The 19,786-nt window shown below is 30.5% G+C and overlaps 6 protein-coding genes across 6 annotated transcripts; 5 read left to right on the top strand and 1 right to left on the bottom strand.

Moving 5' to 3' along the window:
* Positions 1 to 109: 109 nt before the first annotated feature.
* LOC113790623 (neprilysin-1-like) lies at positions 110 to 2,695 on the top strand. Its single transcript, XM_075821904.1, has 6 exons — positions 110 to 240; positions 312 to 820; positions 896 to 1,728; positions 1,793 to 1,854; positions 1,917 to 2,344; positions 2,411 to 2,695. The coding sequence occupies exons 1-6, from the start codon at positions 138 to 140 to the stop codon at positions 2,585 to 2,587; spliced, it is 2,112 nt and encodes a 703-aa protein (XP_075678019.1). The 5' UTR covers positions 110 to 137; the 3' UTR covers positions 2,588 to 2,695.
* Positions 2,696 to 2,808: 113 nt separating this feature from the next.
* On the top strand, positions 2,809 to 5,383 carry LOC113790612 (neprilysin-1-like). Its single transcript, XM_075821870.1, has 6 exons — positions 2,809 to 2,911; positions 2,983 to 3,497; positions 3,576 to 4,402; positions 4,468 to 4,529; positions 4,594 to 5,018; positions 5,085 to 5,383. Exons 1-6 carry the CDS (start codon positions 2,809 to 2,811, stop codon positions 5,259 to 5,261), a joined length of 2,109 nt encoding a protein of 702 aa, XP_075677985.1. The 3' UTR covers positions 5,262 to 5,383.
* A 542-nt stretch (positions 5,384 to 5,925) lies between these two features.
* Positions 5,926 to 8,572, top strand: LOC113797651 (neprilysin-1-like). Its single transcript, XM_075821871.1, has 6 exons — positions 5,926 to 6,063; positions 6,137 to 6,651; positions 6,730 to 7,568; positions 7,633 to 7,694; positions 7,753 to 8,159; positions 8,217 to 8,572. The coding sequence occupies exons 1-6, from the start codon at positions 5,961 to 5,963 to the stop codon at positions 8,394 to 8,396; spliced, it is 2,106 nt and encodes a 701-aa protein (XP_075677986.1). The 5' UTR covers positions 5,926 to 5,960; the 3' UTR covers positions 8,397 to 8,572.
* Positions 8,573 to 8,615: 43 nt separating this feature from the next.
* On the top strand, positions 8,616 to 11,075 carry LOC113790611 (endothelin-converting enzyme homolog). Its single transcript, XM_075821869.1, has 6 exons — positions 8,616 to 8,729; positions 8,801 to 9,315; positions 9,391 to 10,226; positions 10,288 to 10,349; positions 10,405 to 10,832; positions 10,899 to 11,075. Exons 1-6 carry the CDS (start codon positions 8,627 to 8,629, stop codon positions 11,073 to 11,075), a joined length of 2,121 nt encoding a protein of 706 aa, XP_075677984.1. The 5' UTR covers positions 8,616 to 8,626.
* A 222-nt stretch (positions 11,076 to 11,297) lies between these two features.
* LOC113790744 (endothelin-converting enzyme homolog) lies at positions 11,298 to 13,777 on the top strand. The gene is made up of 6 exons (XM_075821868.1): positions 11,298 to 11,428; positions 11,490 to 12,004; positions 12,081 to 12,919; positions 12,979 to 13,040; positions 13,102 to 13,529; positions 13,601 to 13,777. Exons 1-6 carry the CDS (start codon positions 11,326 to 11,328, stop codon positions 13,775 to 13,777), a joined length of 2,124 nt encoding a protein of 707 aa, XP_075677983.1. The 5' UTR covers positions 11,298 to 11,325.
* Positions 13,186 to 19,593, bottom strand: Tnks (tankyrase). Its single transcript, XM_027340441.2, has 5 exons — positions 18,444 to 19,593; positions 18,285 to 18,381; positions 14,277 to 18,230; positions 14,132 to 14,200; positions 13,186 to 14,069 (listed from the first exon to the last, which is right to left on the bottom strand). Exons 1-5 carry the CDS (start codon positions 19,365 to 19,367, stop codon positions 14,011 to 14,013), a joined length of 5,103 nt encoding a protein of 1,700 aa, XP_027196242.2. The 5' UTR covers positions 19,368 to 19,593; the 3' UTR covers positions 13,186 to 14,010.
* Positions 19,594 to 19,786: the final 193 nt, after the last annotated feature.

The following is a 19,786-nucleotide window of genomic DNA, read 5'->3' as shown; positions in this document are numbered from 1 at the left end:
ATTGTTGCTTGATTAAAACAATGTCGATCAGAATGATAATTCAATTAATTTTTTCTAATAAATTTGCCTTTAATTTTTTTAAATTTTCATTTAAAAGTGCATTGCTTTCATTAATAATAAAGTTGTTTGGTAGAAATATGAAGGCAACAACCACTAAAATTCTATCTTTTTCATCGATCATATTGTTGATAACGTTATTATTTAGCAATATTGTGCATCATAATTACTACCATGATAGTGGTAAGAATTTTTTCGGGCAAAAATTTCAGTTTGAAAATAATTTTCATCTAATTATCTCCCACCTTACAAAGCGATGTTCTGCAGGACTGAAACCTGTGATAAATATAGTGAAAATGTTCTTAAATTAATGAATAATTCGGTTGATCCATGTGACAACTTTTATCAATATGCATGTGGAACAATGATTCGGGATCAAAATGATTCCCAAATACATTTTTTTACAAAAGATTTGCAAAACGGAGTTTATGATCAAGTCAGATATATCCTTGAAAATGGATGGGATAAAAGGAAAAAAAAGAAAAATAGAAAAATTGTTAAATCTAAATCGTTAGCAGTGGAATGGGCGATTCGAATCTATCAACAATGCTTACATAGACCAAAACAGGATGATGTTTTGCAAACATTTGATAAACTATGGAATAGTCTGCCAATTTCACCAGAATTATCATGGCCATTGGAATCGAATAACAACTCGTTAAATATGAATTGGCTAGATTTTTATGCACACTATTCAAATGTATTTGGTTATGAACCATTATTCATAGTTGGCTTTTATTTCGAATATGACCCTTCAATCATGGTGTGTTTTTAAAATATTAATAATTTTATTTCTCTGCCATTGACACTGTATAACGACAACTTTTTACTTCGGCAGATTGTTTTTCGTTCTTCGAAATATGGTACTCATGATTATCATATTTTGTACAATTTAGTGATGAAAAACAATACAGGGAAAATGAGTAAAGAGAAATATGAAAAAATTGTCAATGAAGTGATTGATTTTGAGGACAAGATTGCAAATTTAAAAAAAAAGAAAAATACAATATTTCTATTATTTTTAAAAGATTTTGAATCTGTTTCGGGGTTGAATTGGAAAAGTTTTTTCAAAATAACATATGATGTGGGAAAATCATTGGAGAATGGGAAAAATTCAACGAATTTCAGTGGCGATGAATTAATTTGGGTTGACCGCTTAGATGGGCTTTTTAATTGTTTCGAAGTAATTCAAAACACTCCCGAACATATTGTTTTTAATTATTTTTGGCTGAAAGCAATAACATATTTGTTGAATGAATTTCAACCTAAAAATCAAGAAACTTGCTTAAATATCTTCTTATCTGATCAATTTCCATTAAGCTTTGCAATCGCACGCTTATATGTTGATTATTCATTAAAACCTGGATCAAAATTGAAAGTAATTCATATGGTCAACCAATTGAAACAATCGGCTATCGAATCAATGAAACAGAATACATTATTTGACAATGAAACACGTAAAAAAATTATTAAAAAACTTCGTAATATCATTGATATTATCGGTTTGCCTGAAATGTTTATTTTTGATGAACATCTTGATGAATTTTATGGACTTTATGGCTCGATTAGTCATTTGATTAGAAATAATTTTTGCGAATCATATGCTAAACTGTTAAGCTACTATAAATATCTAATGTTTCGATTGATGAAAAATGATACCATTATTGAAGAGTAAGAATCGATGATTATAAACGAATATATTTTGGTTAATAGATGATCGTTTCTATTTTTTTAGAATTATTTATTTTTCACCATTAAAATTAAATGCTCATTATCTTCCTGAAATAAACAGCATCGGTAAGACTTTATTCATTTTAGAACTGATAAACTTTAGAAAATTTTTTTCTCAATATCTATAGTAATTAAACCAACATTTTTAAGATTTCCTTTATTCGATGCCGAACTGCCGTTTTATGTGAATTACGCCAAAATAGGTTCTATAATTGGCCATGAAATTACACATTGCTTTAAAAAGGATGATATTAAAATTGATAAGAATGGAGGAGAAAAATTTGGAACAAACAAAACTCTGAGAAATTTTGAAGATAGTGCCCAATGTTTTATAGAACAATATCGAAATTACAGTGAACATTCATATGGTCTTTTGGGGAATATTTCTACATTGAATGAAGATATTGCTGATAACGGTGGTTTGAGTCTGGCATATATGGCATATCAAGATGAATTGAAACGTATTTTAAATCTTGGAAAGCAACCACAATTATTGCCACGATTAGTTGACAAAAAAATGACAATTGAACAAATATTTTTCCTATCATTAGCCCAGGTAAAAATCAGATCATTAAAAATATTTTTATTTAATTAGTGATCAAACAATTCTTGTATAACATAGAATCAGTGTCGGTCTTTTACTCGAAATGAATTGAAATTTTCGATCCAACAAGATCCACATTCACCTGGAGAATCTCGAGTCAATTTATGTATGCAAAACTTTGATAAATTCGCAGAAAGTTTCAATTGTTCGATTGGATCGCCAATGAATCCGAAAAAACGTTGTTTTTTATGGTGAGGGATAAGTGGTTCATTTGTTAATGTCGATATTGATTAATTAAATTTATAAAACATTTTAATCAAAAAAATTCCTGAATTGAAATTGAGATTTTTAACAATGTCGATCATAATAATTCAATTAATTTTTCGAAAAAATTTTTCTTAAATTTTTTTTAAATTTCCATTTAAAATACATTCATTTCTTTGATTTTTACATTATTTGTTTCCAAGTTACTAAATATGAAGGCAACAACCACTAAAATTCTATCTTTTTCATCGATCATATTGTCGATAACGTTATTATTTAGCAATATTTTTCATCATATTTACGACAATGATAGTGGTAAGTATTTTTTATGCAAAAATTATAGCTTCAAAATAATTTTTCACCTTATTCTCTTCCTTATTAAAAAGCAAACAACTTGTTCTGCATAAGTGAAGCATGCGATAAATATAGTGAAAATGTACTTAAATTAATGAATAATTCTGTTGATCCATGTGACAACTTTTATCAATATGCATGTGGAACAATGATTCGGGATCAAAATGATTCCCAAATACATTTTTTTACAAAAGATTTGCAAAACGGAGTTAATGATCAAGTCAGATATATCCTTGAAAATGGATGGGATCAAAGGAAAAAGGAAACGAATAGAAAAATTGTTAAATCTAAATCGTTAGCAGTGGAATGGGCGATTCGAATCTATCAACAATGCTTACATAGACCAAAACCAGATGATGTTTTGCAAACATTTGATAAACTATGGAATAGTCTGCCGATTTCACCAGAATTATCATGGCCATTGGAATCGAATAACAACTCGATAAATATGGATTGGTTGGATTTTTATGCACACTTTTCAATTGTATTCGGTTATGAACCATTATTCAAAGTTGGTTTTAGTTTAGGAAATGATCCTACAATCACGGTGTGTTTACCTTAATACATTCTTAGTTTCAATTCTCCATCATTGACACTGTATAACGACAACTTTTTACTTTGACAGATTTTTTTTGGTTCGAAAAATGGTACTCATGATTATCATATTTTGTACAATTTAGTGATGAAAAACAATACCGGGAAAATGAGTAAAGAGAAATATGAAAAAATTGTCAATGAAGTGATTGATTTTGAGGACAAGATTACAAATTTTAAAAAAGGGAAAAGAACAGGTCAAATATTTTTAAAAGTTTTTGAATCTGCTTCGGGGTTGAATTGGAAAAGTTTTTTTGAAATAACATATAACGTGGGAAAATCATTGAAGAATGGGAAAAATTCTACGAATTTCAGTGGCGATGAATTAATTTGGGTTGGACGAGTAGATGGGCTTGTAAATTCTTTCAAAGTCATTCAAAACACTCCCGAACATATCGTTTTTAATTATTTTTGGCTGAAAGCAATAACATATTTGTTGAATGAATTTCAGCCTAAAAATCAAGAAACATGCCCTAATATCTTCTTATCTGATCAATTTCCATTAAGCTTTGCAATCGCACGCTTATATGTTGATTATTCATTAAAACCAGGATCGAAATTGAAAGCTATTCATATGGTCAACCAGTTGAAACAATCGGCTATCGAATCAATGAAACATAATACATTATTTGACAATGAGATGCGCGAAAGAATTATTGAAAAACTTCGTAATATCATTGATATAATCAGTTTGCCTGAAATGTTTATTGTTGATGAACATCTTGATGAATTTTATGGACTTCATGGTTCGATTAGTCATTTGATTAGAAATAATTATTGCGAATCATATGCTAAACTGTTAAGCTACTATAAATATCTAATGTTTCGATTGATGAAAAATGATACCATTATTGAAGAGTAAGAATCGATGATTATAAACGAATATATTTTGGTTAATAGATGATCGTTTCTATTTTTTTTAGTATTATTTACTTTTCACCATTATCATTGGATGCTTTTTATAGTCATTCGACTAACAGAATTGGTAAGACCTTATATTAATTTTCGAAATGAATAAAATTGAAATTTTTTTTTCTCATTATCTATAGTAATTAAACCAACATTTTTAAGATTTCCTTTATTCGATGCCGAACTGCCGTTTTATGTGAATTACGCAAAAATTGGTTCTATAATTGGCCATGAAATTACACATTGTTTAAAAAAGGATGATATTAAAATTGATAATGGAGGAGAAAAATGGGGTAGAAACAAAACTCTGAGAAATTTTGAGGATAGTGCTCAATGTTTTATAGAACAATATCGAAATTACAGTGAACATTCATATGGTCTTTTGGGAAATATTTCTACATTGATTGAAGATATTGCTGATAATGGTGGTTTGAGTCTGGCATATATGACATATCAAGATGAATTGAAACGTATTTTAAATCTTGGAAAGCAACCACAATTATTGCCGCGATTAGTTGACAAAAAAATGACAATTGAACAAATATTTTTCCTATCATTAGCCCAGGTAAAAATCATATCATCATAAATATTTTTATTTAAATAGTGATCAAATAATTTTTGTATAACATAGAATCAGTGTCGGTCTTTTACTCGAAACGAATTGAAATTTTTGATCCAACAAGATCCACATTCACCCGGAGAATCTCGCGTCAATTTATGTTTGCAAAACCTAGATAAATTTGCAGAAAGTTTCAATTGTTCGATTGGATCGCCAATGAATCCGAAAAAACGTTGTTTTTTATGGTGAAGGATAAGTGGTTCATTTGTTAATGTCGGTATTGAATAATCACATTTATAAAACATTTTAATCAAAAAATTATAAAATTATTTGTTTCAAACTAATAAATATGATAGTAACAACTAATCAAATTCTTTCTTTTTCATTTCATAAATGATTAAAATCAGACAAATTTTTCTCAACATCTCAAGAAATTAAGCAAAACTTATTAAGATTGCAATCTTTTGATGCAGAACTTCCGTTTCATGTCAATTACGCAAAAATTGGTTATATGATTGGCCATGAAATTATGCATAGTTTTGATTAATTTGGCATTAATTTTTATAAGAATTGCGTTTTACAAGAATGGTGGACAGACAAATTTGAAAAAAATTCGAAAATAAAAAACACAATGTTTTATTGAACAATATCAAAAATACAGTGAACATCGAATCGTATCTCTGGCAAATTAATTCTAAATTAAATGAAGATATTGCTGATAATGGTGGTTTACGTCTCGCATATGTGGCATATCGAGATGGATAGAAACGTATTCAAAATCTGTATCCCCAATTATTAGTTGATAAAACGATCACTGTTGAACAATTTCGATCAGAATAATAATTCAATTAATTCGAATAAATTTGTTATAAATTTTTTCTAAAATTTTCATTTAAAATTGCATTCCTATTCATTGATTATAACATTATTTGGTTTAAGTTATTAAATATGAAAGTAACAACCACTAAAATTCTAGCCTTTTCATCGATAATATTGTCGATAACGTTATTGTTTAACAATATTGTGCATCATATTTACGACCATGATAGTGGTAAGAAATTTTTTCATGCTAAAATTGTAGCTTCAGAATAATTCTTCATTTTGTCCTCTCCCTCATTAAAAAGCAAACGACTTGTTCTGCATAAGTGAAACCTGTGACAAATATAGTGAAAAAGTTCTAAAATTAATAAATAATTCTGTTGATCCATGTGACAACTTTTATCAATATGCATGTGGAACAATGATTCGAGATTCAAATAATTCCAAAATTCCTTTTTTTGCAAATGAATTGAAAGAGAAAGTTAATGATCAAGTCCGATATATTCTGGAAAATGGATGGGATCAAAGGAAAAAGGGGACGAATAAAAAAATTGTTAAATCCAAATCGTTAGCCGTGGAATGGACGATTCGAATCTATCAACAATGCTTACATAGACCAAAACCAGATGATGCTTTTCAAACATTTAATAAATTATGGAAAAGTCTACCGATTTCACCAGAATTATCATGGCCATTGGAATCGAATAACAACTCAATAAATATGAATTGGCTAGACTTTTATGCACACTATTCAATTGTATTCGGTTATGAACCCTTATTCAGAATTGGTTTTATGATGGAACTTATCCCCGCAAACATGGTGTGTTGAAATAAATGCATTCATTGTTTTAATTCTATATCATTGACACTGCATAACGACAAATTTTTACTTCAACAGATTGATTTTCGTTCTTTGGAAAATGATACTCATGATTATCATACTTTGTACGATTTAGTTACCAAAAATAATATAGGGAAGATGAGTAAAGAAAAATATGAAAGAATCGTAAATAAAGTGATCGATTTTGAGGACAAAATTATTAATTTAAAAAAAACAAACAAATCTGAAACAAGTTTAGAAACTTTGAAAAAAATTATCAATGATACGGGGTTGAATTGGATAAGTTTTTTTCAAATAACATATAATGTGGGAAAATCATTAGAGAAAATTGAAAATTCTACGAATTTAAATGGTGATGATATAATTTTTGTTGAACCCGGTGATCCACTTGTTAATTTTTTCAAAGTCATTCAAAACACTCCTGAACATATTGTACTCAATTATTTGTGGCTGAAAGGAATAACATATTTGTTAAATGAATTTCAACCTAAAAATCACGAAACTTGTTCTGATATTTTTTTTTCCGAACAATTCCCATTATGCTTTGCAATCGCACGCTTATATGTTGATTATTCATTAAAACCTGGATCGAAATTAAAAGTTATACATATGGTCAACCAATTAAAACGATCGGCTATCAAATCGATGAAACAGAATACATTATTTGACAATGTGACACGTAAAAATGTTATAAAAAAACTTCGTACTATCATTGATGTCGTCGGTTTGCCTGAGTTGTTTATTGTTGATGAATATCTTGATAAGTATTATGGTGTTTATGGTTCGATTAATCAATTGATTGCCGATAATTATTGTGAATCATATGCTAAACTGTTAAGCTACTATAAATATCTGAAGATTCGATTTATGAAAAAGGATGATATTAATATTGAAGAGTAAGAAAATATGATTATAAGCGAATCTATTTTGTTTAATAAAAGATCATTTCAAATTTTTTAGACTTTATACTTCTTCACCATTCATGATAAATGCTTTTTATAGTCCTTTGACAAACCATATCGGTAAGACCTTATTTATTTTCGAAATAAATAAAATTTAACGAATTTTCTCTATCCATAGAAATAAAACCAACATTTATAAGATCGCCATTATTTGATGCAGAACTGCCGTTTTATGTTAATTACGGAAAAATGGGGTATGTAATTGGTCATGAAATTACACATTGTTTCCAAGAGTATGATATTCCAAGTAAGGGAGGAGAAAAAACTAGGATGAATTTTAATAATAGTTCACAATGTTTTATTGAACAATATCGGAATTACAGTGAACATTCATATGGTCTTTTTGGAAATATTTCTACATTAAATGAAGATATTGCAGATAATGGTGGTTTGCGGCTTGCATACATGATATATCAAGCTGAATTGAAACGTATACAAAACCTTGGAAAGCAACCTGAATTATTGCCACGATTAGTTGCTAAAAAAATCACAATTGATCAAATATTTTTTCTATCATTAGCTCAGGTAAAAATAAAATATTTTCTTCCAAAATAGTAATACAACCATTCTTGTGAAAAATAGTTATATTGTAGGACACTTACACGAGATCGATTGCTTAAATTGTTAAATATAGATCCACATTCACCATCAGAATCTCGTGTAAATGTATGTTTTCAAAACTTTGATAAATTTGCAGAAAGTTTCAATTGTTCGATTGGATCGCCAATGAATCCAGAAAAACGTTGTTTTTTATTGTGGTGATCACTATTCTACTATTATATCGTTTTATTGGATTTAACAATTCTGATCATTGCAAGACCAAAGAAAATAGAATGTTGTCGTGGTGGCAGGAAAATCGCCGCTTGTTTATAACAATGTGTATCCGAAAAATAATTCAATTAATTTTTCTAATAAATTTGCCTTTAATTTTTTAAAAATTTTCATTTAAAAGTGCATTGTTTTCATTAATAATAAAGTTATTTGGTAGAAATATGAAGGCAACAAGCACTAAAATTCTATCTTTTTCATCGATCATATTGTTGGTAACTTTATTATTTAACAATATTATGCATCATATTTACGACCATGATAGTGGTAAGAATTTTTTCATGCTAAAATTGTAGCTTCAAAATAATTCTTCACTTTATTCTCTTCCTCATTAAAAGCAAATGACTTGTTCTGCATAAGCGAAACATGTGATAAATATAGTGAAAATGTACTTAAATTAATGAATAATTCTGCTGATCCATGTGACAACTTTTATCAATATGCATGTGGAACAATGATTCGGGATACAAGTGATTCCGATCCGGACATTTTTACAAAGGAGTTGGAAGAAAAAGCTCGCGGTCAAGTCCGATATATCTTAGAGAATGGATGGGATCAAAGAAAAAATGAGAGGAATAGAAAAATAGTTAAATCCAAATCGCTAGCAGTGGAATGGGCGATTCGAATCTATCAGCAATGCTTACATAGACCAAAACCAGATGATGTTTTGCAATCATTTGATAAACTATGGAATAGTCTACCGATTTCACCAGAATTATCATGGCCATTGGAATCGAATAACAACTCGATAAATATGGATTGGTTGGATTTTTACGCACACTTTTCCATTGTTTTTGGTTATGAACCACTATTCAGAGTTGGTGTTTGGATGTTTTTTAAGATAAATATCAAGGTGTGTTTTTGAAATATTAATATTTTCATTTCGCTGCCATTCACACTGCATAACGACAAATTTTAACTTTAACAGATTGATTTTGGTTCTTTGGAGAATGATACTCATAATTATCATATTTTGTATGATTTAGTGACCAAAAATAATACAGGGAAGATGAGTAAAGAAAAATATGAAAAAATAGTCAATGAAGTGATTGATTTTGAGGACAAAATTACAAATTTTAAAAAAACAAAAAAATCTGAAACAAGTTCTAAATCTTTGAAAAAAATTAGCAATGATACGGGGTTAAATTGGATAAGTTTTTTCCAAATAACATATAATGCGGGAAAATCCTTTGGGAATGTGAAAAATTCTGCGAGTATTAGTGGCGATGAATTTATTTCCTTTGAACCCGGTGATCCACTTGTTAATTTTTTCAAATTCATTCAAAACACTCCTGAACATATTGTACTCAATTATTTGTGGCTGAAAGGAATAACATATTTGTTGAATGAATTTCAACCTAAAAATCAAGAAACATGCCCTAATATCTTCTTATCTGATCAATTCCCATTGAGCTTCGCAATCGCACGCTTATATGTTGATTATTCATTAAAACCTGGATCGAAATTGAAAGTAATTCATATGGTCAACCAATTAAAACGATCGGCTATCGAATCAATGAAACAGAATACATTATTTGACAATGAGACACGTGAAAGAGTTATAAAAAAACTTCGTAACATCATTGATATTATCGGTTTCCCCGAGTTCATTATTGTTGATGAATATCTTGATGAGTATTATATAGTTCATGGTTCGATTAATCATTTCATTGGAAATAATTATTGCGAATCATATGCAAAACTGTTAAGCTACTATAAATATCTAATGTTTCGATTGATGAAAAATGATGTCATTATTGCAGGGTAAGAATCCATGATTATAAGCAAATCTATTTTGTTTAATGATCGTTTCTATTTTTTTTAGATTTAATCCTTTTTCACCATTAATGATTAATGCTTTTTATAGTCGTTCGACAAACCATATCGGTAAGACCTTTTTCATTTTCGAAATAAATTAAACAAATTTTCTCAATATCTATAGAAATTAGACCAACCTTATTGACATTGCCATTATTCGATGTAGAACTGCCGTTTTATGTGAATTACGCTAAATTAGGTTTTGCAATTGGCCATGAAATTACGCATTGCTTTACAAAGAAAGATTTTAAAATTGATAAGAACGGAGGAGAAAAATGGGGGACAAACAAATCTCTGAGAAACTTTGAGGAAAGTGCTCAATGTTTTATAGAACAATATCGAAATTACAGTGAACATTCATATGGTCTTTTGGGGAATATTACTACATTGGATGAAGATATTGCTGATAACGGTGGTTTACGTCTTGCATATATGACATATCAAGATGAATTAAAACGTATTCAAAACCTTGGAAAGCAACCACAATTATTACCAAGATTAGTTGACAAAAAAATGACAATTGAGCAAATATTTTTCCTATCGTTAGCTCAGGTAAAAATCATATCATCAAAAATATTTTTATTTAATTAGTGATCAAACAATTCTTGTATGAAATAGATTAATTGTAAGTTTGTCACTCGAACACAATTAGAAAATTTGATCAACATTGATCCACATTCACCCAGAGAATCTCGTGTCAATGTATGTTTTCAAAACTTTGATAAATTTGCCGAAAGTTTCAATTGTTCGATTGGATCGCCAATGAATCCAGAAAAACGTTGTTTTTTATGGTGATGATGTCAATTAATCATGTATTTATTACAATATATACTTTATAATATATTATAACGTTTCACTGGATTTATCAAGTCCGATCAAAGAAAAAGAACTTTGTCGTGGTGGCAGCTGAATCGCCGTTTTTTTATAACGATGTGAATCTGAAAAATAATTCAATTAATTTTTTAAATAAATTAGGCTTCAATTTATTTGTTTAAATTTTTATTCATGAGTTTTTTTTAACATTATTTGTTTCAAGTTATTAAATATGAAAGTAACAACCAATCATATTCTATCTTTTTCATCGATAATATTGTTGATAACGTTATTGTTTAGCAACATCGTGTATCATATTTACGATCATGATAGTGGTAAGAATTTTTTCATGCCAAAATTTAAGATTCCAAATAATTCTCCTTTCCTCATTAAAAGTAAACGACATGTTTTGCATGAGTGATATATGTGATAAATATAGTGAAAATGTACTTAAATTAATAAATAATTCTGCTGATCCATGTGACAACTTTTATCAATATGCATGTGGAACAATGATTCGGAATATAAATGATTCCGATCCTGACATTTTTACAAAGGAGTTGGAAGAAAAAGTTCGCGATCAAGTCCGATATATCCTAGAGAATGGATGGGATCAAAGAAAAAATGAGAGGAATAGAGAAATAGTTAAATCTAAATCGTTAGCAGTGGAATGGGCGATTCGAATCTATCAACAATGCTTACATAGACCAAAACCAGATGATGCTTTTCGATTATTCGATAAATTATGGAATAGTCTACCGATTTCACCAAAATTATCATGGCCATTGGAATCGAATAACAACTCGTTAAATATTAATTGGCTAGATTTTTATGCACACTATTCAAATGTATTTGGTTATGAACCATTATTCAGAGTTTGTTTTATTTTCGATGTTTTCTTTTATATCAATGTGTGTTTACATTTATATTCTTATTTTCAAATCTCCATCATTTACGCTGTATAATTACAACTTTTTACTTCAACAGATTGATTTTGGTTTTTTAGAGATTGACACTCCTAATTATCATATTTTGTACAATTTAGTGACGAAAAACAATACGGGGAAGATGGGTAAAGAAAAATATAAAAAAATTGTTGATGAAGTCATCGATTTTGAGAACAAGATAAAAAATTTTAGAGAAATGATTGAACCTATTGGAAAAAAGTACAACTTGACAAATTTTGAGAAGGATACCGGGTTAAATTGGAAAAGTTTTTTTCAAATAACATATAATGCTGGAAAATCCCTAAAGAATGTGAAAAATTCTATTCAATTTCGAGGTGATGAATTAATTTCTGTTGAACCCGGTGATCCACTTGTTAATTCTTTCAAAGTCATTCAAAACATTCCCAAACATATTGTTTTTAATTATTTTTGGTTAAAAGCAATAACATATTTGTTAACTGAAGATCATACTAAAAATCGAGAAATTTGCCTCGATTTTTTCTATTTTGATCAATTTCCATTAAACTTTGCAATCGCACGCTTATATGTTGATTATTCTTTGAAACCTGGCTCGAAATTGAAAGCTATTCATATGGTCAACCAGTTGAAACAATCGGCTATTGAATCGATGAAACAGAATACATTATTTGATAATGAGACACGTGAAAGAGTTATTGAAAAACTTCGTGACATCATTGATATTATCGGTTTGCCGGAGTTGTTTATTGTTGAAGAGCATCTTGATGAATTTTATGGACTTCATGGTTCGATTAATCATTTTATTGCTGATAATTTTTGCGAATCATATGCTAAACTGTTAAGCTACTATAAATATCTAATGTTTCGATTGATGAAAAATGATGATTTCAGTTTTCGAGAGTAAGAATGAATGATTTTAAACAACTGTACTTGGTTTAATACATGTTTATTTTTTTCAGATTTACTAATTTTTCACCATTAATGTTTAATGCTATGTATAACAAATTTGTAAAAAGCATCGGTAAATACCTTATTCATTTTCGAAATAAATAAAATTGAACAAATTTTCTCAATATCTTTAGAAATTAAACCAACATTACTTAGGTTGCCAATTTTTGATGCAGAACTGCCGTTTTATGTGAATTACGCAAAAATGGGTTATATAATTGGTCATGAAATTACGCATTGTTTTAATGAGAGTGATATTAAATTAGATAAGAATGGACAACAAAAATTTTCGACAAAAAAATCACTGAAAAATTTCGAAGATAGTACACAATGTTTTATTGAACAATATAGAAATTACACTGAACATTCATATGGTCTCTTGCAAGATAATTCTACAGTAGGTGAAGATGTTGCTGATAATGGCGGTTTACGTCTTGCATATATGGCATATCAAGATGAATTGAAACGTATTCAAAATGGTGGAAAACAACCACAATTATTGCCACGATTAGTTGACAAAAAAATGACAATTGAACAAATATTTTTCTTATCATTAGCCCAGGTAAAAATCATATTTTCCTAAATATCAAAAATATTTTTTCATTAAGATCAAACAATTCTCGTATGAAATAGATTCATTGCAGGCATATCACTCAAGCTGAATTAAATGATTGGTTCATCGATGATCCACATTCACCACCCGAATCTCGTGTCAATGTATGTTTGCAAAACTTTGATAAATTTGCAGAAAGTTTCAATTGTTCGATTGGATCGCCAATGAATCCAGAAAAACGTTGTTTTTTATGGTGATGATCACAATTCTTCCATTATATCGTTTTATTGGATTTAACAAATCTGGTCAAGGAAAGATCAAAGAAAAAGAACTGTTGGTGACAGTAAAATATCCGCTTGTTTATAACAATGTCGATTAATAATAAAATAATTCAATAAATTTTGCATAATAAAATCCTGTTTAATTCCATTTAAAAATAGGTTTGTTGAAGAACCTATTGAAGAACAATGTCATTGATAAAATTATAATTTCAGTCAGATGTGCTTGAAGATGATCCCGGTTTTATGATCTGATAAGTGATGATGTATTCTATCAAATATGAAGGGGAAAAGTTACTAGAATTATTGAGAAAAACTTCAAATCATTGTTACCTGGATATGCTTGTTCGCCACGATAAATGACATATTCTGGAAATGATAGACCACCGCCACTTGGACGTCCTAAAATATTCATGATAATGAAAATTTAAATGAAAAGCTGAAATTTTAAATCTTATAATTGAAATTGTAAACATACCGATAATTGAATGATGTCCAGGCGGTGCATGTGCCATTTTCAATGCACTGAATTGAAAAAATGATTTTCCTAATGCTGTACGGCACAATAGCATCTGCCGTTTACATTGATAACAGGAACGATCTTTGTGCATTGGGCATCCACTGCCACCACAAATACCGTAAACATATTGATTAGATTTAGAACTATTTTCAGCAAAATAAATTCCAGCACCAAACATTCCCCCAATGTAGGCATGACGTTCATCGAATCCTTTTTGTACTATAGAATTAATGAATGGAGATCCATGGAACAGCATTCTTTCATTGGCAAATCCGTGATTTTCTTCAAGAATTTCTTGACGACGATGAAGATACCGTTGCCATAATTTAAGATTGATCATTTTCTGTATACGAATAATTCGATAACGAGTAAATACACCCCCAGCTTGACCACCATCTTTATGTTCTCGAATAGTTAATTGCATTTCATCTTCAACGGCACGATATTCACGATCATCCGATGATAATTGAATCAAAAATGTTGTCGTATGAATCATTGATATTCCCGGTGTGGAAGATAATGATAATGAACCTGAACTTTTACTACTCAAAAATGATTGAAAACTATTATTTGTAGTAGCGAATGATGGTGCTGATGGTAATGGTACAACAGCTCCAGTTGATGTCATCACAGTTATAGCATTAGCATTTGTAATGGTAGTTCCTAAAAATTGATTGCCATTTAATGCTTGTTTCAATGGTTCTAGTTGATTATTGGCACGTACAACCAATCCGGAACCATCGATCGTATCGTATAATGTTGATGATGAAATCAATAATTTTTCGATACCTTTCAATATACGATGTCGATGGCCATAAGCAGATACACCGATTGCTTTCAATTCTTCATGACCCATTTCAGCTAAAATATCCATCGTAATATGTTCACGCATCAATATTGGAGTTATAAAATCTAAACCCAATGTTGATAAAAACATTGGCACAGTTACACTAGATGGTATGTTTGAAACCGGCAAATAATTTGTTAGCTTATTATTATTGTTGCCATTATTATTTGATACAGAAACGTTATCGCTGTTATTAGCTAAAATCGTTGAATGAGTTGAATGTTGGTTAATTGATTGTGATGAATTTGTTTGAATCGTTTGAGTGACATCAGATGAACCATCACCAGGTTGTGGATTTATTTTCGATATATTATCGGCAGAAGTATCATCGATAATCGATTTATAATCAATAGTTTTATCATTATCAGTATTATTGTTTGCAAGAACATTTTCAGGACACCGATTTCCATTCACATTATCGGCATTTCGTTGCGAAAGAAGCAACGCAAGTGATGACGGAACGGATTCATTATTCAATTGAATTGTTTGTTTTGATGATGATTCAGCTGATATTGAAGACTGTAATAATTGTAATGACCCATCTATAAATGATTCGTTTGATTGAATAGATAGCGAAGAAAGAGGGTCGTTAATAGTACTGGTCACAGTATCACCAGAAGAATTGATCACATTTGGATTATTGCCAACAATTATCATAATCTGTCGAATTAATTGTTGCATTAAATCTGGTTGCTGAATTGTCGACGAAGAAGATTCTGTTTGTGATTGATGATTCGCAATGGATTGGTTCTGATCGGTAGTACTTATGATTGTTCCTGTTGTTATCTGTTGCTCAGATGATGGTTGAGATGTCGTTGAAATTTGATTCGTTGTCGAAGTTATTGTATTACTAGAAGAATTGGCTGTAGCAATTCCCGATGATGTTGAATACATTGGTGGTTCGAGTTGAGCATCCATTAATAAACATTTGACATCTTCTGCTGATGCTAGATCTAACGCTGTTTGACCCTCATAATTCTTCATCGTAGGATCAGCACCGTGAGCCAATAAAAGTGCACAAAGTTGCGTACGACCTTTTTGTGCTGCTTCATGTAATGGGGTAAATCCCCATCTATCAGTAGCATTAACGTTAGTATCATGTTTGATCAATAAAGCAGCGATATCTAAATGACCATAGCTTGCTGCATTATGTAATGGAATTAATCCACCTTTATCAGGCGCATTCACATCGGCACCTTTATCCAATAGAAATTCGGTGACTTCAAAATTATTATAACCAGCGGCTAAATGTAATGGTGTTGAATTTCTACCTTGACTATCACGACAGTTTACATTTTCAGCCGAAACTAATCGCATCAATCGTCCTAATTCACCTTTTTTAGCTGCATCCAAAATGGCAACATTGCCTAATAAGAGATCGGAAATTTCTACATCATCCGGCTTGACTAAATCTAATGGAGTGTCGCCATCACGATTTTTCTTTGTTACATCGGCGCCATGTCTCAATAATAATTTGACAATGTCAATCTTTCCTTTCGATGCAGCTTCATGTAGGGCTGTATATTTCCATAAATCGGTAGCATTAACATTGGCACCTTTTTTCAGTAATAATTCAGCAACTTCAAAGTGTCCATAACTACATGCATTATGCAATGGTACAAGACCACCTTTATCTTTGGCTCGAACATTTGCACCATGTTCAAGAAGATATTCAACAACATCAATTCGATTATAACCTGCAGCAAAATGTAACGGAGTTGATTGTCGACCATCAATATCACGACAATTAACCAGATGCGGATATTTTGAAAGTATTGTTCGTACTAAATCTAATTCTCCTTGTCGCGCTGCTTCAAGTAGTTGATGTTCAGGGTTGCCACGAGATGTCAACCTATGTGAAGCGATCAATTTCTGTACCTGTTCAGTAGCGGCCATTTGTTCAGCAGTTAAACCATGTATATTGACCAACATTAAATCAGCTCCATATGATAGTAATGTCTGTACCGAACTAAGCTGTCCATTTCGCGAAGCACGATGTAAAGCTGTTTGTCCTAATGAATCGACAGCATTAATTTTGGCACCATGTTTCAATAACACTTCCATTAGATCAGTATGGCCACGATCTGAAGCCAAATGCAATGGAGTTAAAAATTGTCCATTTTTTTCATTAACCATTCCGGGTGATTTACGTATGAGTAGATCGATAATTTGTTTGCGAAGTTTTGGTGTCATTTGTGGATTAGTGATTGAACAATTGAGCGATACGGCTATATGTAATGCTGTATTGCCAGTGAAAGGATGTTTAAATTGAATAGTTTCAGCATTGATAAATTTTTTCAATTTTGAAATATCAGTAGCACTTATAATTGCATCCAAAAATTGATGACCTCGATATTCTTTCATAATATGGTCCTGAAGATCTGGTGTAGGACAAATGTCCAACACAGATTTATTATGACAATTGACCAATGTAGGATCGGCACCATGGGCTAACAATAAAGAACAAACTTCAATTCGCATTTTGGCGGCAGCTTCATGTAACGGTGTAAATTGCCAATGATCCGATGCATTCACTTCTGCACCATGCTTGATTAGTAGTTCACAGACTTCAAAATGTCCATAACTACAAGCATTATGTAACGGTACTAGACCACCTTTATCTTTAGCATGAACATTACCACCACTTTTAAGTAAAATTTGAACAATTTTTAGACGGTTATATCCGGCAGCCAAATGAAGCGGTGTTGAACGTCGTCCATCAGATGCATGACAATTAACATTTAAAGGTGTCAATAATGATAATACTTTTTCTTCATAACCATTACGGGCAGCTTCAAGAAGTTCATGTTTACGAAAATCACCTGTTAATACGGGTTTGACTAATGGTGAGGCTAATTCCAACGCATTTTTCCCCTCTGAATTCGTTAAACGGGCATCGGCTCCTTTTTGTAATAGATAAAGACAAACTTCGAGTTTACCTTTGATGGCAGCTTCCATCAATGGTGTGAAATGCCAATTATCTTTGACATTCGGATCAGCTCCATTTTTCAATAATAATTTAACCACTTCAATATGGCCAAAACTACAGGCATTGTGTAAAGGTACTATAAATTGGAAAATTTATTAGAAATTCATTAAAAAAAACGAATCGATTATACCTAGGCCACCATCATCTTTGGCATGAATATTTGCGCCTTGTTGTATGAGAAAATCAACAACATCCAAACGGCCAAAACCAGATGCAAAATGTAGCGGCTATTTAAAAAAAAATTAATACAATTTATCAATTGAAAGAACAAAATTAATTAACAACTAACCGTTGATCGTCCACCACCCGATGGATCACGAACATTAACATTATTCAAATTTATCAATTTTTTTAATCGATTTAGATCACCAATTCTACATGCTTGAAATATGTCCTTTATCACCATGATTGACGTGGCCGTTGTAGCCGGAACTGTTGTTCCTAGATGATATACATCTAATGACGGACAAGATGATTGTGCAGGGGAATGTATCAATAATGTTGTCGTTGATGTTGATGGCTGCAATGGTGAAGCTAATTTTACTTTAGAAACATTGTTTTGCTGTGCATGATTATGATTGTGATGATAAATATTCAAACCATTCGATGATGATGAATAATCCATCATTAATGATGATGTTGGATTGTTCATATTGATCATTGAACTGATCGAAAATGGTGTAGAAGAGTTAGGATGAGATGATATCACCACCTGTTGCCCATCATGATGATTTTCCAGAATCGATGACATTGGAGCCTGTTGTTGAGATATGGCTGCTGATGTCGTAGTAGATGAGGATGATGATGACAACAACGATGTTTGTGTTGTGATTGGTATCAAAGTATGTTGATGATGTGAATCAGTGGATATTGATAGTGGCGTTTGTGAATGTTGTTTATTATTATTTCGATATAATGATGAAGACGATGATGGACTATAAGACAATGATTGATGTCCATTATTGCTAATGGAAGAAATGGTTGATATTGTTGATGTCGTAAATGTAGAACATGTTGATGAAGATTGTAATGAATGATTAATACCAGTGGTTAACGGGGACAACGTATTGATTGTTGTGGTTGTCGTCGTTGTTGTTGTAGCTGATGAAACAATTGTAGACGGCGATGTTAAATTTGATTGTAAAGGATAAGATGAATGAAACATTTTGCTATTGTTTTTGTTGATATGATTCGAATCGATTACCTTGATCATAAGAGACAAACCATGTCCATTGATCCATTTGAAATTCAAATTAGCTTGTTTTTTAAGCTTCTGTTTGATTTTGTTAGAATAAAATCAAATGGTTGCATTTTTTTTGCAAAAGCAAACAATAAACGATCACAAGAGATTGAGCGAAGAATAAATTTATGAAATGGAAACCAATATATGAGTAAACTTGTCGAAATTTTTAGATAATAATGGACATAATTTATAAAAAAAATCAATCAATCATTTGATTTACAAATAACTTTATTGATCGTTAAAAACGTTTTTGGTTAACAACGATGAAATAACATTGAGATATTGATTGGATTTCGATTCAGAGATATATGAAAATAAATTATGTTTCAATTAAATATTGGCTTAAAAGAGACAATTTAAAAAATATATATATTTGTTCCAATTGCAAT

The sequence above is a fragment of the Dermatophagoides pteronyssinus genome, unplaced genomic scaffold (assembly GCF_027571235.1).
Source record: "Dermatophagoides pteronyssinus isolate colony J.1.1.1.1 unplaced genomic scaffold, Derpt_VIB-CSIC_2022.12 sq0013, whole genome shotgun sequence".
Taxonomy (NCBI): Eukaryota; Metazoa; Arthropoda; class Arachnida; order Sarcoptiformes; family Pyroglyphidae; genus Dermatophagoides; species Dermatophagoides pteronyssinus.
The sequence above is the reverse complement of the archived record's forward strand: the minus strand, read 5'-3'. Positions and strand labels throughout refer to the sequence as shown.